Source organism: Bufo bufo, chromosome 1, assembly GCF_905171765.1.
Source record: "Bufo bufo chromosome 1, aBufBuf1.1, whole genome shotgun sequence".
Lineage (NCBI taxonomy): Eukaryota > Metazoa > Chordata > Amphibia > Anura > Bufonidae > Bufo > Bufo bufo.
Genome location: NC_053389.1, coordinates 493,873,901 through 493,901,420, shown reverse-complemented (window position 1 = coordinate 493,901,420; position 27,520 = coordinate 493,873,901). Strand labels below are relative to the sequence as shown.

Here is a 27,520-nt window from a genome sequence, read left to right as displayed (position 1 = left end):
TCCCTTTATTTTTTTGAGCAGTGTATATCAAAACCAGTGAAAAGCAGGTGTTCTAGTGGTGATCGAAAATCAGTTCTCACCTCTCCTGTGTTCTCTCCTGTCCCTTATATTATAAACAGTGATAAGCAGGGTGTTCTAGTGGTTATAGATAATCAGTTCTCATCTTTCCTGTGTCCTCTCCTGTCCTTATACTACAAACAGGGATAAGCAGGATGTTCTATTGGTGATATATATAATCAGTTCTCACCTCTCCTGTGTTCTCTCCTGTCCCTTATACAACATACAGGGATAAGCAGGGTATTCTAGTGATGATATAAAATCAGTTCCCTCCTGTGTTCTCTCCTGTCCTTTATACTATAAATACTGATAAGCAGGGTGTCCTTGTGATGATAGAAAATCAGTTCTCACCTCTCCTGTGTTCTCTCCTGTTCTTTATACTATAAATAGTGATAAGCTGGGTGTTCTAGGGTTGATAGAATATCAGTTCTCACCTCTCCTGTCCTTATACTATAAACAGGGATATGCAGGTTGTTAGTGGTGATAGAAAATAAGTTCTCACCTCTCCTGTGTACTCCTCTGTCCCTAATACTGTAAACAGTAATAAGCAGTGTGTTCTAGTGGTGATAGGAAATCAGTTCACACCTCTTCTGTGTTTTCTCCTGTCCTTATACTATAAACAGGGATACGCAGGGTGTTCTAGTGGTGATAGATAATCAGTTTTCACCTATCCTGTGTTCTCCCCTGTTCCTTATACTAGTTATCTCATCTTAGTTATCTTATTTTATTTACAATGCCTGAAACTGTGCTGCACATGTGCAGTAGTTTGTTCTCTAAGGACTAGAGGAGGAAGTTCACTATTGGGCATGCCTGCAGTCATCTTATAACTGCTAGACAAAACAGGAAGACAGCATTAAAGGGGTCTGGGAATCAGTAACTATTCACAGGAGCCTGCAGCCTTTTGAAATATGGAAAGAATCATGTTTACCTGCTTCTTGCCATTCTGGTCCTGCGTGGCAGCTCCTGTGTGTCCATTTTCTTGTCCGTCTTGTTTTAATTTTTTAATGTTCATCTGCTCCACTGGAGCCAGTAACTGGCTTCAGTGGTGATGTGTCTCTTGTGGAGTCATTGGCTGCAGTGTAGGGGATGATTATGACAACTGCAGAGAGGAAGTAAACAAACTGCAGACCAGTAGATAGACACACGGGAGCCTGTGTGCAGGACCAGAGCTGTGGATAGCAGTAAGTATGAATCTTTCCATAGCAGAAGTAGGCTGCGGGATCCTGTGAAAAGTTATTCCTTCCCAGACAACCCTTTCATGGCAAGCACTTAATATAGCAGTTACACTTTCTACATGTTTCTTTTATTCCTATTTAAGCCTGCACATGATTCTTTTCATTTCCAGGACATACGTATACTGCTTTACTAACTTTTTCTAAGGAAACATTCCTAGATTTCTTACAATTATTTAATGTATAACAGTGTTTTCCAATTAAATGCATAGTGCATTGCTTATGTATATAAATGAATTTAAACAATGTCAGAAATGTCTGAAACTGTATTCCAATAAATATGGTTTAAGTTCTAAGTAGCCTGATTACTTTTATGATAGAAAGAAAGAGCCCAATGTTACCATTTTACTACAGTAAATTTGTTAATACTAAATTATTGGCCATTTATGGACTCAGAGTCAGAACTTTGGCTTACTGACTCCACCAGGCACACATTGTCCTGCAGATTTTCCTTAGCAGAATTAAAGTAGCACTCCCCAAAAAAATGTTTATTCTTTGACCTGTTAGAAAGGTAGATGTAAACTGTAGTGATGGTAATATTTTTACCAGTGGCTGTATTTGTGAGTTATAACCTCCATTCTGATCCTTAGCTATGTCATGTGTCATCTCCAACTGACACAGGACAGGAAGTCAGTTACTTCTCTATTCATTCCTATTAGACTGACATTGAGGCTCCCAAATTGGCTTCCTGTCCACTCATAAGATGCTGTGTTATTTGGAGAGTCAGAGTGCTGGTCACATGACACAGCTGAGGATCAGAAGGGAGAGGATAACTCACAAACCCAGTTACTGGTAAGAAGATTACATTCACTACAGTTTACATCATGCAACTTTCTAACAGGTCAGAGAATAACATTTTTTGTGGGAGTGCTTCTAAAGGGGCTGTCTCACTTAAAGGGGTTGTCCGGGTTCAAAGCTGAACCCGGACATACCCATATTTTCACCCAGACAGCCCCCCTGATGTTAGCATCGGAGCATCTCATGCTCCGATGCGCTTCCTTGCCCTGCGCTAGATGTCACAGGGCAAGGGCTCTTTTGTTTACAATAACACACTGCCGGGCGGAAGCTTCCGCCCGGCAGTGTGTACGGTGATGTCACCGGCTCTGATGGGTGTGCTGTAGCATAAAAGCCCGCCCATCAGTGCTGGTGACATCCCCGGGCTTCCTGGCAGCCCCATGGAGAGCCCGGTTTGTCACCGGAACTCCTGAAAATGCCTTTGCCCTGCGCGATTTAGCGCAGGGCAAAGGAGAGCATCGGAGCATGAACTGCTCCGATGCTCAAGTCACGCGGGCTGCCTGAGTGAAAATAGAGGTATGTCCGGGTTCAGAGCTGAACCACTTTAAGCAAAAGGCATTTATCATATAGGGAAATTTGATGCAAGGCACTTACTAATGTATTGTGATTATCTATATTGCTTTCTTGCCAGCTAAATAAATTTTTTCCATTAGAGTATACTCTGCTTGTTTCCACGGTTATGACCACCTGCAATATAGCAGCAGTGGTCGTGTTTGCACGCTATAGAAAAAAGGGCTGGACTATATGCACTCCTGTCATTCCAGTCACCATGTGCACACACAGCCACCGCTGCTGGAATACAGTGTGGTCATAAATATGGAAACTAGAAGTGTATAGTAGGATGGAAAAATGAATCTAGCCAGCAAGGTAAGCAATATGGACAATCACAGTACATTAGTAAGTGCCTTGTATTAACTTTCTCTAGATCATCGATTCCATTTGCTGAAGTGAGACAACCCCTTTAAGTGCAAAAAATCTGCACCAATCTACACTAGCAGCAAGTGGATGAGATTTATACCAATCTCATCTACATGCTGCCATAATAATCTGCAGCATAAATGGATTTACAATAAGGATTTTAATTCAACAGTGTCTCAGTTTATGCGGTTAATTTCCACTGCAGATTTCACCCTTTGCAATGCCTAGGGAGAAATCCATAGCAAATCTGACGCAAACTCAGTGCCTAATCCACAACAGAAATGAAGGAAAATCGTAAACGTACCTCTTATCAGTCTTCTTGCTCCTATGATGTGTGATGGAACCAAGCTGGATTTCTGTCGAGATGTGCATCATAGCCATTGATGAACTTAGAAATCCTTCTATTTGATCATAAAGTTAAAAGCTGGATTCAACCATCAGACATTGCCCATATTTTACCGAAGTGAATTACATTATAAAATTAAACACGACTATTAATAATGTGATGAGTAAGAGGTGACCAGACAGTTTTTAGATTATTTTAAAGCATGTATTGTTAACCTGCAGTGTGCGCTTATGTACTACGTCACTAAGTCTTCCCCAGTTATGGTAGACCTATTCCTGGGTCAGTTCTCAATAGAATACGAAATGAAGCACGCACCACAATTTACTACCAATGGGCCAATTTTTTGTTAACAGCTAAGCATGATGATCCGTTAACATTTATAACCTTTATGTAGATTCTTATGGTATACTGTGCAAGAACTAGAATGTCATGTACTATTTCACAGGTATTGCCCAAACTGCAAAGAACATCAGCAAGCAACCAAAAAATTAGATCTCTGGTCTTTACCTCCGGTTCTTGTGGTGCACTTGAAACGCTTTTCATATAGTAGATACATGAGGGATAAACTGGATACATTAGTTGATTTTCCTGTAAGGTAAGTTCACATCTAAAAGGAATAAACAGCTCTTTAAAGGGGTTGTGCAAGAATGGAGCAAACTCCCCCCTCCTTGGCTGGACCTATAAAGGTCCAGGCCTGCGATGCTCTGCTAGACTTCCTTGCTGTAAACATGCAGTTTGACGTCTCCGCAGCCAATCACTGGTCGCGGTGAAGATCTAATCCCCTTGCATCATGCGACCCTTTGTCATGGCGTAAGGAGAACCCATCACAGCAACGACCAGTGATTGGCTGTGGCGATGTCAAACCGCATGTTTACAGAGAGGGAGCCCAGCGGAGCATTGCACGCTGGGAGCCAGTGCCAGGAAACAGGTAAGTAAGTTTCCCTTTACAGGACCAGCCAAGTGGGGGAATTCTCAAGCCTTCCAACCCCCTCCCTAATTCCCTATTCTTGCACAACCCCTTTAAGGAGTTCTTTTGGAAAACAAAACCAAAAATACATTTAAAAAAATTATTACAAATAATGTTATACATATACTTTTCATTAGCAAAATATGCTAATTTGTATCTAGCGGGTAATCATGCCAGTAAATTAAAATGGTCACGGGTAAGCAGTCCCATCCTAGAATGTAACTGGTTCTAGAGACCTGTGTGTTTTGAGGGAGAAGTTGGGGGTACAGGGGGATTAAAATATCACTTCTGTTAAGGGTAACTAGACATGAACTTAGTCAGCCAGGATTTTGTGCCGTTTGGAGCTCAAGTCTTTACCGTCGTCAGGCTCTGGTATCCAAATGTTTATTGCCCGTAGTCCTTTATGTTCAGAGGCTTAGTGCTGGAGATGGGCTTGAGCCATCCATGTAATGCTACACTTCCCCAGCAGAGCACAGCCTAGGCAGGTGACTCTTTTACGTATACCAAAGTGTCTACTGCTGACATGATCACTGGAAGAACCAGAAAAACACACCTTGCTTCAGAGTGTACACTCTATGACTATTGTATAGACACAAACAGTTGGTGATATGCTCACCTGATGAAATTGTGCAGGCATAATATATCTGTAAGCTTGGTAAAGAATCTTAGTCTCAGAACCACCACTGCACAACCCACTGTCCGGATCGGTAACAGAATACGTCCGTGCAACAGGTAATCCGGAAATCAGAATGTGCTTAGTATTGCTATAGTATTTATTACTATACGTTGCAACACTCAATCGGCACCTTCCTCAGGTATATGAATACCTGATGAAGGTGCCTATTTGGCGTTATATTGCATAGTAACCATAAATCTATATACTGTATGTCAGCGCCATTGGTGACCTGCAAATTTTGATATAATGATTACAGCTGCCATTTAACATCTACATTTTTACCATTTTTATTGTTCTGCTCTATTAGAGAAGCAGAACAGTGAAAATAACAAACATTCCAGGTTCTGCACATAGCTGAGCTGAACAGGCTTTATTGATTACAATGGAGTCTGTTCAGGAGCCGTTTTTTTTTTTTTAATAGTTTTTTTTTACTGGAATAAAAAATCCTACATGAAGGAATTTTTTGTCAGCTCCCAGTCTCCGATGCAGATATGAACAAGATATGTATTTTGGCATCTCTCTCAACTGTTATAGGGGTTATCCCATGATTAATGTAAAACATAAAAATCTGACATTGTATAGTACATGACAGTCTCTTTCTAACAACGCTAGAACCAGCCCTGTATCTCCCATGGATCCAGAGATCTCCGCATTCATTGCTCAGCTAGATTTATATCAAGCTGACAGCTCAAGGGGAGGATCTTTTCTGTTACAGCTAAGGGGGCGTGTCTCAGCTCTCCCTATCACAGCTCAGGAGGCAGTTAAAGAATGAAATTGAGCATGTGCGGCCATCTCAGTGAGCAAGACAAAGAAATAAGAAAAAAAAACACAGCAGGTGGCGCTATACAGATACATTTTATTGAATAACTCAGTGGCTATGCTAAATTTTAAATTACATGCAATGAGAAAAGTATTCAGATCCATGTGCTGGTTTGAAAACTGTTGAATATTTTTTGTGGGACAACCCCTTTAAGGATAGCTTTTTTTTTTTTTTTTTTTTAGATCAATTTATGTCATGTACTAGTTCTTTCCTATGTGTTGTCTACTAATTTTTATTTTTTTTTAAACAGTGATTTGGACATGTCAAAATTCCTCATTAATCCAAATGCTGGCCCTTGTTGCTACAATTTAATAGCTGTATCAAATCACTATGGAGGAATGGGAGGTGGCCATTGTAAGTCCCAGACCTATTTATTGCTAATGTTTATTATACAGATGCATATCAAGGAATTGATATAATTATTATGTGTGCATCACTTGCTGGATGAACCTGGGGGTATTGCAGAACAGTGTGCCCTGAAGATGTATGGGGACACATGGAGTCCCCGTGGCTCCATACTACGAAGCCCTAGGCACTCCATGTTCTTCAGTATGATATACCCTTGTACCACACCAGATGGATTGTGGCATCAGATGCGTTCATTCAAAAATCTCATGAGTGCGTGAATCCTAAGAGAGTGTACAGTGAAGCTTCAGTTGCTCAGATACTACTTGTATACCAAAAACCCATATTGCACAGTAGGTCCCTAGAGGACAATTAGAGGGGTTGTCTTACCTCAGCAAATGGCATTTATCATGTAGAGAAAGTTAATACAAGGCACTTACTAATGTATTCTCCATCACGTTATATGCTGCTCGTTTTCATGATCAAGCTAGCAGCGGTGGCCGTATTTGCACACTATAGGAAAATGATCCGGCCTATGTGCGGTCCCAGCCACCACAGAGGACAAAGCTTTTTCCTATAGTGTGCAAGCACAACCACCGCTGGACTGCAGGATGCTCGTGATCCCTGGATACAAGCAGTGTATAATGTGATGGAAAATGAATCAAGCCAGCAAAGGAAGCAATATGGACAATCACAATACATTAGTAGGTGCCTTGTATTAACTTTCTCTACATGATAAATGCCATTTGCTGAAGTGACACAACCCCTTTAAGTCATTTAATTGATGGAATAGGTTAGCCTCTTCACAGTATGAATATGTAAAAGAAAATATTTTCCACTCCAAGTCACAGGAAAAAGATTTTTGATGTCTCTTCATTTTGTTTTTTCTCCTAGACACAGCCTTTGCAAAAAATAAAGATGATGGGAAATGGTATTACTTTGATGATAGTAGTGTTTCCACTGCATCTGAAGATCAGATAGTGGCAAGTATTCTATATCTACAAGCTGTTTTCTTCAGCCTGTTGAGATAATTTTATTTTAAAAGCATGCATAATGTCTCATGCACAAAAGATCGTCCAATGATAAGCCATTACCTGTTAGATCATGCAAAACACGTTTCATTTGAAATTATATTTGTTTTTAGATATTGCTGTTTGGTGACCCTTGGGATTATTTTGATACCCACTCTGTGTAGCCACTTACAGTATTTTTCGGACTAAAAAACGCACTAGCTATAAGACGCACCGAGGATTTAGAGGAGGAAAATAGAAAAAAAAAAAATTCATCGCACCTCAGATCAGACCCCCAATCCTCATCAGACCCTCAGTCTTCATCAGACACCAAATATCATTATATTCAGGACAGCCACTCCTCACCTGCAATCAGCTCACATTGCAGCGCGGGCCGGAAGAAGAGCAAGGAGTGGTGAGTCCTGAATCTAGAGAGTGGCAACGCCGTCTGGAGCAAGCGAGGTAAGTTTATTTTTTTAATGTCTTATCTGATATCTTATGGGGATCTGATCTAAGGCTGATGAAGGCTAGCGGTTTGCTATGACGCTGATGGAGGATGGGGGTCTTCTCTGAGTAGGGGGGTTTGCGCTGAGGCTGTTGGAGCTTGGGGGTCTGATCTGAGGTCTGAAGGAGCTTGGGGGTATGATATTTGGTGAATTAAAGATTCGTAATTACAAATAAATAGATTGTAGCAGCTCACCCACTTGTAATTATGGATATGGTGCTCTGTCAAATTGAATCACCCCATCAATAATAATAGTAAATATCATTATATTCAGGACAGGCACTCCTCACCTGCAGTCACTCAGAATAAATATGTATACTATATAAACATTTATTATGCAACCATTACATTCTTCTACATATTAGTTAAAACATAAAACATTTAAAAATGGCAAAATAATATGAAAAAAGTAATAAAAAGTGAGAAAATATCGTTGACTCTATCAATATAACAGCAATCCAGATCAGGGTGGATTTGATTTAAATCAAACTGATTTAAATCACGATTTAAATCACTAGTCAGTAAGGCTTGATTTAAATCATAGTTTTCTACATAAAGACTAATTCTTGCTGGTATAACTTATAATATGCAAGTAGATGAAGATTTTTTGAATAACAACTTTTCATATTAGTTTGATTAGGTTGATTCTGCATTCATAGGTTTGTAGAAGTTAGGATTAAGGTATTTTTCTCAACTCTGTTCATGTTATAACATTTTTGCTGTGAAGAAAAGGCATGTGATCTCTGCTGAGTCAAATTCAGTTTTGAAAACTGCAAAAGTAAACCAAGCATCTGTGATAATATCTTGTAGGCAGAGAAACTGCCCAATAATCTTACAAAAACCTCTGGAATAGCATGACATTGTGAATGGATTAATGGAATTTATTTACCAAAAAAGTTAAACATATACCGCCTTATTCTACATAATTAAAAAATGTATCTTTATTTCATGATGGAATAACCTTTTGGATGGTAATATATTTTCCTCAAAAAGCTTTTTATATAAAAAAAATCTGATTTAAATAAAAAAAATCTGATTTTTTTATTTTATTTTTTAAATCATTGATTTTTATCCACCCTGATCCAGATATTAGGTCCATATACAGCATGCTAATAGTAGTGACTGATTTTGGACTGTATACATGTTATTCCTGGTGGATTTATAAGGATAATAGGATGCAGGTCTTTTGTATAAACAGTCCAAGATCACGATTACGGTAGGTTTATCCTAGTCACTCTAGAATGTAATTTTATTAGGTCAGCAATTCCTCTTTTATTAATTACACTATTTATCCATATGATGTGTGGTATATTCAGTAAGTGAGTATTCAATATCGACTAGTAGTTGTAATATAGCACATATAATCACTTTGTAGTATCTGCCAATTTGTTGTTATTTCCACATGGATGTGACGTGTCCACCATTAATGTCTATATATTACCCTGGCATACTGTATTTACTTTTTTTAAAGAAAAAAAGGATAAAAACATGTGGTAATTAATGAATAAAAATGTCTTCAAGTCAATGTGCATAACTATTCACCCCCCTAAAGTCAATACTTTGTAGAGCCACCTTTTGCGGCAATCACAGCTCCAAGTCGCTTTGGATAAGTCTCTATGAGCTTGCCACATCTTACCACTGGGATTTTTGCCCATTCCTCCTTTTCAAAACTGCTCCAGCTCCTTCAGGTTGGATGGTTTGTGCTTGTGAACAGCAATCTTTAAGTCTGACCACAGATTTTCTATTGGATTGAGATCTGGGCTTTGACTAGGCCATTCCAACACATTTACATGTTTCCCCTTAAACCACTCAAGTGTTGCTTTAGCAGTGGGTTTGGGGTCATTGTCCTGCTGGAAGGTGAACCTCCGTCCTAGCCTCAAATCACGCACAGAGTGGTACAGGTTTTGCTCAAGAATATCCCTGTATTTAGCACCATCCATCTTTCCCTCAACTCTGACCAGTTTCCCAGTCCTGGCTGCTGAAAAACATCCTCACAGCATGATGCTGCCACCACCATCTTTCACTGTGGGGATGGTGTTCTTTGGATGATGTGTTGGATTTGCTCCAGACATAGCGTTTTCTTTGATGGCCGAAAAGTTCAATTTTAGTCTCATCAGACTAGAGCACCTTCCTCCATACATTTTGAGAGTCACCCACATGCCTTTTTTCGCAAACTCACAACGTCTCTTTTTGATTCTTGCTGAAAGTAATGGCTTTCTTCTGGCCACTCAGCCATAAAGCCCAACTCTATCGAGCGCACGGCTTATTGTCATCCTATGTACAGATACTCCAGTCTCTTCTGTGGAACTCTGCAGCTCTTTCAGGGTTACCTTAGGTCTCAGTGCTGCCTCTCTGATTAATGCCCTCCTTGCGGGTCCATGAGTTTTGGTGCGCGTCCAGCTCTTGGCAGGTTTGCTGTTGTTGCATGTTCTTTCCATTTGGTTATGATAGATTTGATGGTGCTCCTGGGGATCATCAAAGATTTGGATATTTTTTTATACCCTAACCCCGACTTGTACTTCTCAACAACATTGTCCCTTAATTGTTTGGAGAGTTCCTTCATCTTCATGGCAGTGTTTGGTTAGTGATGCCTCTTGTTAGGTGTTACAGCCTGTGGGGCCTTTCAAAAAAGTTGTGTATATGTAATGACAGATCATGTGACACTTAGATTGCACACAGGTGGACATCATTTCACTAATTATGTGATTTCTGAAGGTAATTGGTTGCACCAGAGCTTTTTATGGGCTTCCTAATAAAGGGGGTGAATACATACGCACATGCCAATTTTCAGTTTTCTATTTCTAAACAATAGTTTTATTTACGGTATATCTTTTTATCATTTCACTTCACCGACTTAGACTATTGTGTTCTGATCCATCACATAAAATTCTGATTAACAAAACATTGAACTTAAAGGGAACCTACTATGCTATCCTCACTGAGCGTTTCTAAATGTTCATTGTGTTACCCTAAACATATAAATTACACTTTTAATTTAATTTGCAGACGAATTCAATAAGTATTATGCATTTTTGTACTTCCCACCTTTTATGCAAATTAACATAAGAGAGTCATATCTTACTCGTGTGACCAGAGAAGAGTCATATTTTCAAGCTCTGACTCATCTCGGGTTAATTTGCATATGTAACAAATAGTTTCTTTTTTACACAATAAAAGCACACAGAGCTATGGGGACTGGATATTGCGGATGTGCTAGCGGCCATCTAGCAACCCATGTCCTCAGCTCTATACCCAAAATCCAGGTGACAGGTTCACTTTAAGGCTGTAATGTAACAAAACACGAAAAAAAGTCAAGGGGGGTGAATACTTTTGCAAGGCACTGTATATCTTCCACAGGGTGAGTATATTCACCTTTAGATATCGTTGGTTCATTTTGAATATAATGATAATTACTCTTAGTAAGTAACTAAGTACCCTAAGAGTAAGTAAGTGATATTTATCATTATATTCAAAATGAACCAACGATATCTAAAGGTGAATATACTCACCCTGTGGAAGATATATGATTACTAATCAAAGCGCTATATGAACATTATTGAAGACATTTTTATTCATTAATTGCCACAGGTTTTTCTCCTTTTTTTCTTTTTAAAAAAGTGAATACAGTATGCCAGGGTAATATATAGACATTAATGGTGGACACGTCACATCCATGTGGAAATAACAACAAATTGGCAGATACTACAAAGTGATTATATGTGCTATATTACAACTACTAGTCGATATTGAATACTCACTTACTGAATATACCACACATCATATGGATAAATAGTGTAATTAATAAAAGAGGAATTGCTGACCTAATAAAATGACATTCTGGAGTGACTAGGAAAAACCTAATCGTGATCTTGGACTGTTTATACAAAAGACCTGCATCCTATTATCCTTATAAATCCACCAGGAATAACATGTATACAGTCCAAAATCAGTCACTACTATTAGCATGCTGTATATGGACCAAATATCTGGATTGCTGTTCTATAGCGTCAACGATATCTTCTCACTATTTTTTATAACTTTTTTTTCATATTATTTTCCCATTTTAAAATGTTTTATGTTTTAACTAATATGTAGAAGAATGTAATGGTTGCATAATAAATGTTTATATAGTATACATATTTATTCTGAGTGATTGCAGGTGAGGAGTGCCTGTCCTGAATATAATGATATTTACTATTATTATTGATGGGGTGATTCAATTTGACAGAGCACCATATCCATAATTTCAAGTGGGTGAGCTGCTACAATCAATTTATTTGTAATTACGAATCTTTAATTCACCAAATATCATACCCCCAAGCTCCATCAGACCTCAGATCAGACCCCCAAGCTCCAACAGCCTCAGAGCAGACCCCCCCCCCACTCAGAGGAGACCCCCAACCTCCATCAGCCTCATATCAAATCCCTAGCCTTCATCAGCCTTAGATCAGATCCCTATAAGACATCAGATCAGACATAAAAAAAATAAACTTACCTCGCTTGCTCCAGACGGCGTTGCCACTCTCTAGATTCAGGACTCACCACTCCTTGCTCTTCTTCCGTCCCGCGCTGCAATGGGAGCTGACATCGACACAGTGCATTATGGCACTTCGAGGAAGACGAGGGAGGGTGAATACAGCCTGTGCCTCCTGCATGCTGATGACTGTTTCCATAATGGAAGCAGTCATTAGCATTCGGACCATAATATGCACTGCTATTTTGCCCTCTATTTTGGGAGTAAAAGTTGGTTCTTATGGTCCACAAAATTGTATATAGGAGAAAAAGAGATAAGAGTACCTGATATGATGAATGGATAAATATACAGTGCTAATGCAGTGCTGAAGTAAAACTATGCAGTAAGGCACGTCTGCATTTCAGAATGCTTCAGTGGGTAAGCTGCAGTGTATACTGCCCAGTGGATCAGATTGGAGCCAGTGGTGACAAGTTTATCTACTTAATATATCCAGTACGAATGATCACACATGCTCAGCAGCTTAATACTGACGTGGAATTCCAATGTAGAAAAAAAGTGATTACTACGGCATTCCTTTAAAAAAATTAATCCTTTATTGTAAATGCATTAAAAACATCTTGTACAAAAGGATAAAAAAACAAACCTATGCGTTTCGGACACACTAACACTTGTCCTTACTCATGGCAGGACAAGTGCGGTGAACAAACCCCATTTTTTCTGTTATTACTTCGGTAGCTTTGTGCCAACCCCTGGGTGCTCTAGCAGTTATTCCTGCTGTTGTGCAGGCCAGCCAATAAGAATCAGAAAGGAACACCAAGGGGCACCATAATTAAGGCTGCTTTCACACTCGCGTCATGGACGGATCCGTTCAGATAATACGACCGTCTGCATCCGTTCAGGACGGATCCGTTTGTATTATCTGTAGAAAAAGGATCTGTCCCCATTGACTCCCATTGTGTGCCAGGACGGATCCGTTTGGCTCAGTTTCATCAGACGGACACCAAAACGCTGCAAGCAGCATTTTGGTGTCCGCCTCCAAAGCGGAATGGAGACGGAGCGGAGGCAAACTGATGCATTCTGAGCAGATCCTTTTCCATTCAGAATGCATTAAGGGCAAAACGGATGCGTTTTGGACCGCTTGTGAGAGCCCTGAACGTATCTCACAAATGGAAAGCCAAAACGCGAGTGTGAAAGTAGACTAATTTGGATCTACAATATGTAGACGTAATTTTAATTTTTTTAAAAGGGGCTGTCCAAGTTATTCTTTGTATGTTTCTATGTAAAGTAATGGATTTTCAATTGACTAACTTCTTCTATAGAGGCCCCGTATCTTTGTCTGCTATGATAGCGTTCCGTGCAGCAGCCTAGCGCTGCAGAAGAAAGAAACCTTGCCTTGTCGTCACTACTGATGTCTGCAGACATAGGCCTCATGCACACGAACGTTGTTTTGGTCCGCATCCGAGCCGCAGTTTTTGGCTTGGATGCGGACCCATGCACTTCAATGGGGCCGCAAAAGATACGGACAGCACTCCGTGTGCTGTCCGCATCCGTTGCTCCGTTCTGTGGTCCACAAAAAAAATATAACCTGTCCTATTCTTGGCCGTATTGCGAACAAGAATAGGCAGTTATATCAATGGCTGTCCGTGCCATTCTGCAAATTGCGGAACGCACACAGACGCCTTCCGTGTTTTGTGGATCCGCAACTTGCGGACCGCAAAACACACAATGGTCGTGTGCATGAGGCCTTCGCTGTCTTGTCTGTGGGAACACATATACACAATCCATCTTTTGCTGAGAGCTGTTATGCACAGTTCATTCAGAAGGCGTCTTCATGGAGGCTGAGAATGAATGAACAGCGCTTGCCCGCAGTCAGCGTGTACCAATCAGTCATGTGCATGGCACATCAGTACTGAGGTCCAAAATGTGGGCGGAGATTGTCAGAGCGATGAGCCACACCCACTGCTATAGACTTCAGTATTGAGTTTCACTATGTGGGCGGAGCTTGACAGCAATACACCGCACCCCCTGCACGTTACTGGACCCAAAATGTGGAATGGCTTAACATTAGCTTTCACAACCTGATAAGCAGAAAGGCAATTTCAATTACAGTGAAACCCAACAGAATGGGGAGAATGGTTTACTGAACTGTAACAGGTGAAATCCTTTGCCTGTATTAATGGAAGAAGCAGCAGGATGTAAATGGCCAGGAGGACAACCAGAAAAAAAAAAATGTCTGTGTCAGCTAAGAGCAGGAAGGCTGATGGTGTTCTGCAAAGAGAACCAAGTGCAGGGGTAGGGGAAAGGGCATCTTAGGCTACATTCCCACTAGCGTTTTTTGCGGATCCGTCATGGTGTCCACCTCCAGAGCGGAATGGTGACTCAGGCAAACTGATGCATTCTGAGCGGATCCTTTTCCATTCAGAATGTATTAGGGCAAAACTGATCTGTTTTGGACCGCTTTTGAGAGCCCTGAACGGATCTCACAAACGGAAAGCCAAAACGCTAGTGTGAAAGTAGCCTTAGCTGACACCCACAAATATTCATGAGAAGAATGTCATAGAATGTTATTATACGCCCCACACCTCTGCAACTGTGTGTAAACAACGGGGCCAGACCAGTGCTAGGTATGTGTGTAAATAGCATTTTTCTTTTAGTAAACCTCACCCATGTATATATTCCTGACCATCAGGTTTGCAGTGTGATTTTTCTTTTTCTATAACTCGGACAACCCCTTTATTGATTCCAGTTGAAAATGGTGATATTTTGCATGATATCACATAGAAATATATAGGCGCATCTTAATATATTATAATATCATTGAAACGTAAATTTATTTCAGTAATTACATTAAAAAAGTGAAACTCATATACTTTATATATTCATTACTCACAGAGCGATATATTTCAAGCGTTTATTTCTTTTAATGTTGATGATTATGGCTTACAGCTAATGAAAACCCAAAAGTCAATATCTCAGAAAATTAGAGTATTGTGAAAAAGTTCAGTATTGTAGACCCATGGTGTTGCGCTCTAGCTAATAAACACAAAACACCTGCAAAGGTTTCCTAAGCCTTTAAATGGTCCCTCTGTCTGATTGACAGTTGTCTAGAAGACAGTCATTGACATAGTCCACGAGGAGCATAAGCCGTGAGAGTTGAGTGAGAGGAAAAAGTGTGGTAGAAAAAGGTGCACAAGCTACAGAGATAACCACAGCCTTGAAGGGATTATCAAGAAAAGGCCATTCTAGAATTTGGGGGAAATTCACAAGGCATGGACTGCGGCTGAAGTCATTACTTCAAAAGCCACCACACACACACACATATCCAGAATATGGGCCACAATTGGAAATCGAGGTACCAGATTCTGGAGGAAGAGTGGAGAGATACATAGTGCAAGTTGCTTGAAGTCTAGTATGAAGTTTTCACAGTTAGTGATGGTTTGGGGAGTCATGTCATCTACTGTGTTGGTCCACTGTGTTATAGCAAGTCTAAAGTCAGCGCAGCTGTCTACCAGGAAATTTTAGAGCACTTCATGCTTCCCTCTACTGAAAAGTTTTATGGAGATGCTGATTTCATTTTCCAGCAGGACTTGGCACCTGCCCACACTGCCAATAGTACCAATACCTGGTTTAATAACCACGTTATCACTGTGCTTGATTGGTCAGCAAACTCGCCGGACCTAAACCCCATCTATGGGGTATTGTCAAGAGGAAGATGAGAGACACCAGACCCAATTATGCAAGCGAGCTGAAGGCCGCTATTAAGGCAACATGGGCTTCCATAACACCTTAGCAGTGCCACAGGCTGATCACCTCATGCCATGTCGCATTGATGCAGTAATTCATGCAAAAGTAGCGCTAACCAAGAATTTAGTGCATATACTGTACAAACTTTTCAGTAGGCCAACACTTTTGTATTAAAAATCATTTTATCTTGTCTAATAATAAAATACTCTAATTTTCTGAGATACTGACGTTTGGGTTTTCATTAGCTGTAAGCTATAATCATCAACACTAAAAGAAATAAAAACTTGAATTAGAGGGAAACAGGTTCTTGGCAATAACCAAAGACAATTACCTCTCCCAACTGGTTCAGGACCCGACTAGAGGGACGGCCATACTGGACTTATTATTAAGCAATAGGCCTGACAGAACAACAGACGTGCAGGTTGGTGGACACCTGGGAAATAGTGACCATAAAGTAATAACCTTCCATTATCATTCAAAAGAGCGTTTCTACAGGGAGGAACAAAAATACCAAACTTCAAAAAAGCTAAATTTAGCCAACTAAGAGAAGCCATAGGCCTAACTAACTGGGACAAAGTCCTCAAAAATAAAAATACAGCCACAAAATGGGATATCTTTAAAATCATCCTAAAATCTCATTGTGAGAGGTACATACCGTATGGGAATAAAAGGTTAAGGAACAAAAAGAAACCAATGTGGATAAATTGAACTGTAAAGAAAGCAATAAATGACAAAAAGAAAGCATATAAATCACTAAAACAGGAGGGTAGCACGGAAGCACTGAAAAACTATAAGGAAAAAAATAGAACATGTAAAAAAACAAATAAAAGCGGCCAAACTAGAGACCGAGAGATTAATTGCCAAAGAGAGTAAAACTAACCCTAAAATGTTCTTCAATTATATAAATGTTAAAAAGTATAAATCTGAAGGTGTCGGCCCTTTAAAGAGTAATGAGGGGGGAGTCGCAGAGAGCGACGAGGAGAAAGCAAAGCTGTTAAATATTTTTTTCTCCAATGTATTCACTGAGGAAAATAAACTGTCAGATGACATGTAGAATGTAAAAATAAATTCCCCATTAAAAGTGTCCTGTCTGACCCAGGAAGAAGTACATCAGCGACTTAAAAAGATTAAAATAGACAAATCACCAGGACCGGATGGCATACACCCCCGTATCCTAAGGGAATTAAGTAATGTCATAGCCAGACCCTTATTTCTGATATTTGCAGACTCTATACTGACAGGGAATGTCCCACAGGATTGGCGTATGGCAAATGTGGTGCCAATATTCAAAAAGGGTCCAAAAACAGAGCCTGGAAACTATAGGCCAGTAAGTTTAACATCTGTTGTGGGTAAACTGTTTGAAGGTTTTCTGAGAGATGCTATCTTAGAGCATCTTAACGGAAATAAGCAAATAACGCCATATCAGCATGGCTTCGTGAGGGATCGGTCATGCCAAACTAATTTAATCAGTTTCTATGAGGAGGTAAGCTCTAGACTTGACAGCGGCGAATCAATGGATGTCGTATATCTGGACTTCTCCAAAGCATTTGACACTGTACCACATAAAAGGTTAGTATATAAAATGAGAATGCTCGGACTGGGAGAAAACGTCTGTATGTGGGTAAGTAACTGGCTCAATGATAGAAAACAGAGGGTGGTTATTAACGGTACACACTCAGATTGGGTCACTGTCACTAGTGGGGTACCTCAGGGGTCAGTATTGGGCCCTATTCTCTTCAATATATTTATTAATGATCTTGTAGAAGGCTTGCATAGTAAAGTATCAATTTTCGCAGATGACACTAAACTGTGTAAAGTAATTTACACTGAAGAGGACAGTATACTACTACAGAGGGATCTGGATAGATTGCAGGCTTGGGCATATAAGTGGCAGATGAGGTTTAACACTGACAAATGTAAAGTTATGCACATGGGAAGGAATAATGCAAGTAACCCGTACATACTAAATGGTAAAACACTTGGTAACACTGACATGGAAAAGGATCTAGGAATTTTAATAAACAGCAAACTAAGCTGCAAAAACCAGTGTCAGGCAGCTGCTGCCAAGGCCAATAAGATAATGGGTTGCATCAAAAGGGGCATAGATGCCCGTGATAAGAACATAGTCCTACCACTTTACAAATCGCTAGTCAGACCACACATGGAGTACTGTGTACAGTTCTGGGCTCCTGTAAACAAGGCAGACATAGCAGAGCTGGAGAAGGTCCAGAGGAGGGCAACTAAAGTAATAACTGGAATGGGGCAACTACAGTACCCTGAAAGATTATCAAAATTTGGGTTATTCACTTTAGAAAAAAGACGACTGAGGGGAGATCTAATTAATATGTATAAATATATCAGGGGTCAGTACAGAGATCTATCCCATCATCTATTTATCCCCAGGACTGTGACTGTGACGAGGGGACACCCTCTGCGTCTGGAGGAAAGAAGGTTTGTACACAAACATAGAAGAGGATTCTTTACGGTAAGAGCAGTGAGACTATGGAACTCTCTGCCTGAGGAGGCAGTGATGGTGAGTACAATAAAGGAATTCAAGAGAGGCCTGGATGTATTTCTGGAGTGTAATAATATTACACTACTAGAGAGGGGTCGTTGATCCAGGGAGTTATTCTGATTGCCTGATTGGAGTCGGGAAGGAATTTTTTATTCCCCTAAAGTGGGGAAAATTGGCTTCTGCCTCACAGGGTTTTTTTTTGGCCTTCCTCTGGATCAACTTGCAGGATAACAGGCCGAACTGGATGGACAGATGTCTTTTTTCGGCCTTATATACTATGTTACTATGTTAGATCACTCCGTGTGTAATGAGTCTATGGAATATATGAGTTTTACTTTTTGAATTGAATTACTGAAATAAATTAGGTTCTCGATGATATTCTAATTTATTGAGATACACCTGTAATATTTAATAGCAGGAAAACCCATTTAAGACTTTGACTTATTCCAACGTGTTTTTATTTATTTTTCCCCACAGTCCAAAGCAGCATATGTTCTGTTTTATCAACGGCAAGATACCATTAGCGGAACTGGCTTCTTCCCTCTGGACAGAGAAGTCAGGAAAGGTGCTTCAACTGCCACTGGTGCCCCACTGGAGAGTGACGAGGAGACGAATGAGAATGAAAACGACCTCGAGAATGAAAACTGTATGCATACCAACTAAATAAAAGGGGCCTGTGATAAACATCCATAGGAATGGCAACCACCTTTTAATAAGACAAAGTAGCTGCCATTTTTTTTTTTTCTTTACTGAAATAAAGAAGGTGAATCTCAGCTGGCAGAATGTAACATTTTTGTGTGTTTTTATTATTATTATTTTTATTATTACCTTTTATTTCAGTATTCCACGACAGGACAATGCAGTGAGATCTGTGTCTGAACAATCTCTGCTCCATGTAGACTTGTTTCTGCAAGCCATTCATAGCAAAGGAGATAAAAAATTGTCATTTTTGCTGCTTTTGCTAGTTTATGCTGTTACATGACATCTCTTAAATCCTCAAAGGCTCACAGTGCTGGGTATTCGGTGTAGGCATGTGATCTGCTGAGCCCTTGAGGGTAGAAAGAGCGATAGATACTGTGTTATCAGTTTCTCTAGGTTTTTATTTCTAGATATTTTTTTCTTTAGTTTCATTTCCAAGGCAGAACTAGAGCCTTTTTGGTGTGTTTTGTTCTGATTGATATATATATATATATAGTTCATTTATATATAGTTATTTACAATATAGATTATACTTTTTGTCTTTGGAATTGCTATAAACCACTTACCATCTGAATAATGACAAGGGGGGTAGCAAAGGTGTTTTAGCCTTTTAAGATATATAGTTTCCAGTTTTATTTAAAGCTGTGTAATGGATTTAGGAGTTCACAATGCTGTGTCAAAAATTTGTTTGAAATGTAAGTTTCCCTTGTCACTTGTTAAATTCCTATTATATTTGCTTAAAACCGGTACATTTTCTGATCTTCTGTCAGTCAAACATTCAGCTTTGTGTCGTAAGTCCCACCCATCCATTTATTTCATTTTGGGAGCTTGGAGCTCTTGTGTGACACTGTAAATGTATAAAAGATCATCTATAATGGCGCTCTGTGCCGCTGACAATGACTGTGGAATAAACGTCAATGTTCTGTTTAGTTCATATGACTTTTTATAGTGTTTGACTTTATCCAAGATAGGTCTGTGGAATTTCGCGTGCTCCCTTTAAAAGTCACCATGGCCTTACAGCTCATCTCAAAGGGTAAATTGTTCTGAAGATAGGAAAACTGACGTTTGCATGTTCAATTATCCGAATTTGTACTGTGTATATTGCAATCAAGCCTTGGATTTAATGTTGGCTAACTGCTTTCAAGGGTCCAGGATGCCAAAAAAAAAAATCCTAGAAAACATTGAACATTTTGTAAGACAAGTTGTTTATTTGCTGCTTTACTCGTGAACTTGTTTGAAGAATGTATTGTTGTTTTGTACACTGCCTATGACAGGACTCTGTAAATGGTGGGACATGCTTTACATATCTACTACCTGACAATTTCTTTACTGTCCCGGCAGAGAAAAACTTATTAACAAAAAGAGGGGGGGGGGGGGGGGTCTAATGCTCTTCATTTGAACCAATGTAATAAAAATACAATAGGTTTTAAATTGTGTATTGTAAATAAAAGTTCACTCTGTGAGTGCACATTTTGGTAAATTATTTTATTTATACATTAGCATTAAGAATACAAGGAAATGTATAAGACCAGGAGACATGAGGGTATGGCTTTGCTTCCTAGCTCGCTGTTAAAGCTGATGTGATTATATCCTGGTATTTTAAAGCTGCTTTGTTTTTCATTTTTTAACGTCAGATGTTAGCCTTCTGCATGATGAAGGTTACAGGTTTGTCTGCACTTTACGTTCACTTGGGTTTACATTTAAAATGTGCATGATTAATTTATTTATATAAATTTAAATAAAGTTGTTGAAGGCCTTACGTAGTCTGTTTTTTTTATATTTATTCAAAATACAAAATAATTCTTTATTAGAGAAGCAGGTGATGAGACAGATGCCTTCCTCCCTCCACCCTTCCTTTCTGCCTTGCTTCACTGTGCCTCCCTCTCTCTCCATCCCTCCCCTTTCATCCCTTCCTCCCTCTCTTGTTCCCACCCCTTCCTTCCTTTCTTTCCTCCCTCTCTTGTTCCCACCCCTTCCTTCCTTTCTTTCTTTCTTCCCTTCCTCCCTCTCTCTCTCTATTGTTCCTACCCCTTCCTTCCTTTCTTTCTTCCCTTCCTCCCTCTCTTGTTCCCACCCCTTCCTTTCTTTCTTTCTTTCTTTCTTCCCTTCCTCCCTCTCTCCCTTCCTCCTGTTCCTTTCGTCTTTCTTTCCCGTCTCCCTCCCTTCATTTCCTTCCTCCCTGTCTCCCTCACACCCCTTTCCTCCCATCGTTCCTTCCATTTTTCCTTCCCCCTCTCCCCCTCCTTTTCCATTTCCTCCCTTCCCTCTGTCCTTCTTTCCCTGCCCTTTCTTCCTTCTGTCCTTCTCCCTCCTGCCTTCAAAGGTCATAGAAATATATAGCCATAGATCTCTGTAGTCAGTGAACATACTGTATGTAAGGAACTATTTTCAATGCAGGGGAGGAGGGGTTTAAAAAGTGCTAATTGCAATTCATCCTGGGAGATGCAGGTGCTTCATTGTCTCATGTACGCTGCTGCCCACCCACAGAAAAAAGGAGTCTTCCAGATTCGTGAGTAAAAAAGTTTTTAAAAGTTTGTGGGATTTTCACAAAAGAGCTTCTCCGGGAATATTAAATTTTAAAGTAAGGCCCCTAGCCTGCATCGCCTCATGAAAGATTAATACTTACCTGCTCCCTGCCACTCTAGTCCTGGGCACTGGCTCCTATTTCCCCATATTTCGGTCCCTGGCTTGTTTTATTCCAGCTGGGGCATAGACACGGCCACTTGTACCTCTGCAACTATTGACTGGTATCAGTTGTGATATGTCCCTAAGATAATATACACATGCAGCAGATTTGTTTCAGAAATTTGTGTAACTGAAAATCTATTCCATATATCTGAATAGGGTTATATTTGCACCATGGTATACATACAGTTATACATATTACACATTATAACATATGCATTCAAATGAACGGGACGGTCACAGAAATTTCTACAATAAATCAGCCGTGTGTGCTCTGGCAATAAGCTATGGAAAGAATTTCTCATTTTGGTGAGCGCAGTTAGAAAGATTTTATACTTTGACCTACTGCACATATTCTGCTTGTAACTGTCATTCTCATGTTCCCCAGGATGTGGCAGTATTTAATAAGTTTATAGTTAGAGTATGTAATAGGAGATATTTTAAATTAATGTGTTAAATGTTTTTTTCTGGGTTATGATGGAAACGGTCGATAAAGATTATCAATATATTTTATTGTGGTATAATGGGCATCTTAAGTATTCTTATTTAAAGAATCATAACATGAAATTGAACATGTCTATGACTTATATAGGGAAAAGCTATTTACTTAATTTGTTCAACTGATCGCTCCAATAAAGTCCTGGTATGATACCTCTGGCCTTTTCACTTGTTTGGATATCACTGTATGTAAGTTAAGACAGGGAACAAGAAAAAAATCGAAATATAACATACTGTAGTTGTATTTCTTGTTGGCATAGTAACGTCACCCAAGATCTGTCACTACTGTTCAGTGTTCATAAATATAGCAAGTGACAATTAGAATTTGCATACTTAAAGGGGTAATGCCACAAAATATATTAATCCCCTATTCACAGTATCCATGATAAATACCCCTTGCAATTCCAAGAATGAAGGGTCCTGAGTCCCATCTCTGAACAGAGCAGTAGTGCGAAAGTCAGTCCACAGCTCCATTCACGTCTATGGGGCTCTGGTAGACAGCGCTTATTCAGTCCCATAGAAGTTAATGGAGCAGTAGGCCAACATGCACTCTGGCGCTACATTCTGAGAGAGGAGTCCTTGTTCTCAGGATCATGGGGTTGTCCCAGCATGAGCCGATATTTATCACCAATACTTGCGGATAGGTGATAAATAATTTTGACCCTCCACCAACAGATGGCACTGGTAACATGACCCTACACCAACTGCCATTTTGGGACCACAGTACTGGCAAACAGGCAAGACGACCTGGTAGTACATAAATTAGGCATACTATCCCTTTCTGTCCCAGGCAATTTGCAATCCCGCCATAGTTTTATGGATTCAATTTTTACGGCATTCACTACATATGTAACATAGTACATAAGGCCGAAAAAAGACATTTGTCCATCCAGTTCGGCCTGTTATCCTGCAAGTTGATCCAGAGGAAGGCAAAAAAAAAAAAAACTGTGAGGAAGAAGCCAATTTTCCCCACTTTAGGGGAATAAAAAATTCCTTCCCGACTCCAATAAGGCAATCAGGATAACTCCCTGGATCAACGACTCCTCTCTAGTAGCTATAGCCTGTAATATTATTACGCTCCAGAAACACATCCAAGCCCCTCTTGAATTTCTTTATTGTACTCACCATCACCACCTCCTCAGGCAGAGAGTTCCATAGTCTCACTGCTCTTACCGTAAAGAATCCTTTTCTATGTTTGTGTACAAACCTTCTTTCCTCCAGACGCAGAGGATGTCCCCTCGTCATAGTCACAGTCCTGGGAAAAAAATGGATGATGGGATAGAGCTCTGTACTGACCCCTGATATATTTATACATATTAATTAGATCTCCCTTCAGTCGTATTTTTTCTAAAGTGAATAACCCTAATTTTGATAATTTTTCAGGGTACTGTAGTTGCCCCATTCCAGTTATTACTTTAGTTGCCCTCCTCTGGACCTTCTCTAGCTCTGCTATGTCTGCCTTGTTTACAGGAGCCCAGAACTGTACACAGTACTCCATGTGTGGTCTGACTAGCGATTTGTAAAGTGGTAGGACTATGTTCTTATCACGGGCATCTATGCCCCTTCTGATGCAACCTATTATCTTATTGGCCTTGGCAGCAGCTGCCTGACACTGGTTTTTGCAGCTTAGTTTGCTGTTTATTAAAATTCCTAGATCCTTTTCCATGTCAGTGTTACCAAGTGTTTTATCATTTAGTATGTACGGGTGACTTGCATTATTCCTTCCCATGTGCATAACTTTACATTTGTCAGTGTTAAACCTCATCTGCCACTTATCTGGCCAAGCCTCCAATCTATCCAGATCCTTCTGTAGTAGTATACTGTCCTCTTCAGTTTAAATTACTTTACACAGTTTAGTGTCATCTGCGAAAATTGATACTTTACTATGCAAGCCTTCTACAAGATCATTAATAAATATATTGAAGAGAATAGGGCCCAATACTGACCCCTGAGGTACTCCACTAGTGACAGTGACCCAATCTGAGTGTGTACCGTTAATAACCACCCTCTGTTTTCTATCATTGAGCCAGTTACTTACCCACATACAGACGTTTTCTCCCAGTCCGAGCATTCTCATTTTATATACTAACCTTTTATGTGGTACAGTGTCAAATGCTTTGGAGAAGTCCAGATATATGACATCCATTGATTCGCCGCTGTCAAGTCTAGAACTTACCTCCTCATAGAAACTGATTAAATTAGTTTGGCATGACCGATCCCTCACGAAGCCATGCTGATATGGCGTTATTTGCCCTTTTCCGTTGAGATGCTCTAAGATAGCATCTCTCAGAAAACCTTCAAACAGTTTACCCACAACAGATGTTAAACTTACTGGCCTATAGTTTCCAGGCTCTGATTTTGGACCTTTTTGAATATTGGCACCACATTTGCCATGCGCCAATCCTGTGGGACATTCCCTGTCAGTATAGAGTCTGCAAATATCAGAAATAAGGGTCTGGCTATGACATTACTTAATTCCCTTAGGATATAGGGGTGTATGCCATCCGGTCCTGGTGATTTGTCTATTTTAATCTTTTTAAGTCGCTAATGTACTTCTTCCTGGGTCAGACAGGACACTTTTAATAGGGAATTTATTTTTACAGTCTGCATGTCATCTGACAGTTTTTGAATACATTGGAGAAAAAAATATTTAACAGCTTTGCTTTCTCTTCGTCGCTCTCTGCGACTCCCCCCTCATTACTCTTTAAAGGGCCGACACCTTCAGACTTTTTAACATTTATATAATTGAAGAACAACTGACCTGTAACCTTCGTTCTCTGGGTCAGTACGATTACATTGATGCCACATTTATATAGTTTTTCTTGTTTGTTTTTTTAGTTTCTTTGGGTAACTATATTCTGACCCCTATATTTTTTTTTTTTCCTAGAACTAGGTCTACTTTGCTGATTAAGGGGTCAGTTTTTGGGGGGCAATCTTTATCTTTTCTTGCCAATAGGCTTGAGCGAATCGAGCTTCGGATCATAGATACGAAATAGATTCGTTCAAAACCTTTGTGGTTAATGCTGTTTCTATACAGCATTAGGGCTCATGTGCACGACCGTTGTTTTGCGGTCCGTTTTTCACTGATCCGTTCCATATCTGAGGTTTTTATTTTCTCAGATTTACATCCTTTACGTTTACATCATCTTCCATTCCATTATTGCACAAAACATATCCGTATGGTTTTCGTATTTGATCTGTTTTTTGCGGATCATATACAGTAACAGTAACAAACACCAGACACATGAGCATTATGTGCTGGGCATAGCATTTCTACAGTATGGATCCACAAAATTCGTATGACATACGGATATGTTCCGTGTGCGTTCTGTATTTTTTGCAGACCCATTGACTTGAATGGGGCCTCGGACCGTGATTTGCAGACAATAATAGGACATGCACTACTTTTTCGCGGAACGGCCATGCAGACAAACGGAATGCACACGGAGAAACTTCTGTATTTTCTACAGCCCCATTGAAGTTAATGGTTCTGCATACGGTCCGCAGAAAAAAAAAATGAACGGAAGCGGAAAGAAAATTCGCTTGAGATTTAGGTGAATTACTACTGTATTCATATTTGCATATTTAAAAGCATTTTAAAACAGGAATCCGAAGTGGGCTTTGGTACCGAGGATTCCTATTCTCACGTGACTGCGGGTGAGATGAAGTTTGGCTCCACGGAGCCAATACATTTTAATGCTGTACAGAAACAGAATTAACCTGTTACGGACACAGGGCATAGAGGTACGCCCTGATATCCCGGTACTTAAGGACACAGGGCGTACCTGTACGCCCTGTGTATTTCCGATCACCGCCGTGTAGCCTCTGGCTGGGTCTCCTAGGCAACCTATTTGTGTACTACTCACTGTAGTACACGAACAGGCAATGCATTACAATACAAATTTATTGTAATGCATTGCAGAGGGGATCAGACCCCCAAAAGTGAACATCAGAAGAAAAAGTGTTTTTAATAAAATTAATAAAGTAAAAAAAGAAAAAAAATACCCCTTTCCCCTTATTTTATAATAAAAAACTGAATTAAAAAACAAACACACACATTAGGTATCGCCGCGTCCATAATGACTGGCTCTATAAATATATCACATGATCCACCCTGTCCGATAAATACCATAAAAATAAAAACGGTGTAAAAAAAGGCATTTTTGTCACCTTACATCACAAAAAGTGCAAAACCAAATGATCAAAAAGGTGTATGCCCCCCAAAATAGTACCAATCTAACCGTCACCTCATCCCGTAAAAAATGAGCCCCTACCTAAGCCAATCGCCCCAAAAATTTTAAAAACTATGGCTCAGAATATGGAGAGACTAAAACATAATTTTTTTTGTTTCAAAAATGCTGGTATTGTGTAAAACTTAAGTAAATAAAAAAAAGTATACATATTAGGTATCGCCGCGTCCGTAAGAACCTGCTCTATAAAAATATGACGTGACCTAACCCCTCAGATGAACACCTTAAAAAAAAAAGTGTAAAAAACCTCACATCACAAAAAGTGTAATAGCAAGCGATCAAAAAGTCATACGCACCCCAAAATAGTGCCAATCAAACCTTCATCTCATCCCAAAAAAAATTAGCCCCTACACAAGACAGTCGCCCAAAAAATAAATAAAACTATGGCTTTCAGAATGTGGAGACACTAGAGAATCATTTTTTTTTTTTTTTTAAATGCTTTGTTATGTAAAATTGAAACAAATAACCAAAAAAAGTAGTCCTATTTTTTATTGTCACGTCCTTGACATCATGCTCTATAAAAATACCACATGATCTAACCTGTCAGATGAATGTTGTAAATAACAAAAAAAATGGTGCCAAAACAGCTATTTCTTGTTACCTTGACTCACAAAAATGTAATATAGAGCAACCAAAAATCATATGTACCCTAAAATAGTACCAACAAAACTGCCACCCTATCCCTTAGTTTCCAAAATGGGGTCACTATTTTGAAGTTTCTACTCTAGGGGTGCATCAGGGGGGCTTCAAATGGGACATGGTGTCAAAAAACCAGTCCAGCAAAATCTGCCTTCCAAAAACTATATGGCGCTCCTTTCCTTCTGCGCCCTGCTGTGTGTCCGTACAGCAGTTTACGACCACATATGGGGTGTTTCTGTAAACTACAGAATCAGGGCCATAAATATTGAGTTTTGTTTGGCTGTTAACCCTTGCTTTGTAACTCGAAAAAATGTATTCAAATGAAAAATCTGCCAAAAAAGTGAA

General features: G+C 39.7%; 1 protein-coding gene across 2 annotated transcripts in view; it reads left to right on the top strand.

The window, feature by feature from the left end:
• USP15 (ubiquitin specific peptidase 15) overlaps positions 1-20,472 on the top strand; it is a 136,145-nt gene extending 115,673 nt beyond the window's left edge. For both annotated transcript variants that reach the window (XM_040410461.1, XM_040410452.1), the window contains exons 18-21: positions 3,794-3,943; positions 6,062-6,165; positions 7,051-7,139; positions 18,882-20,472. In XM_040410461.1, the coding sequence (XP_040266395.1) occupies positions 3,794-3,943; positions 6,062-6,165; positions 7,051-7,139; positions 18,882-19,067 (529 nt within the window). In that variant the 3' untranslated portion in view covers positions 19,068-20,472. The remainder of the gene's footprint in view (positions 1-3,793; positions 3,944-6,061; positions 6,166-7,050; positions 7,140-18,881) is intronic.
• The last annotated feature ends 7,048 nt before the right edge of the window (positions 20,473-27,520 follow it).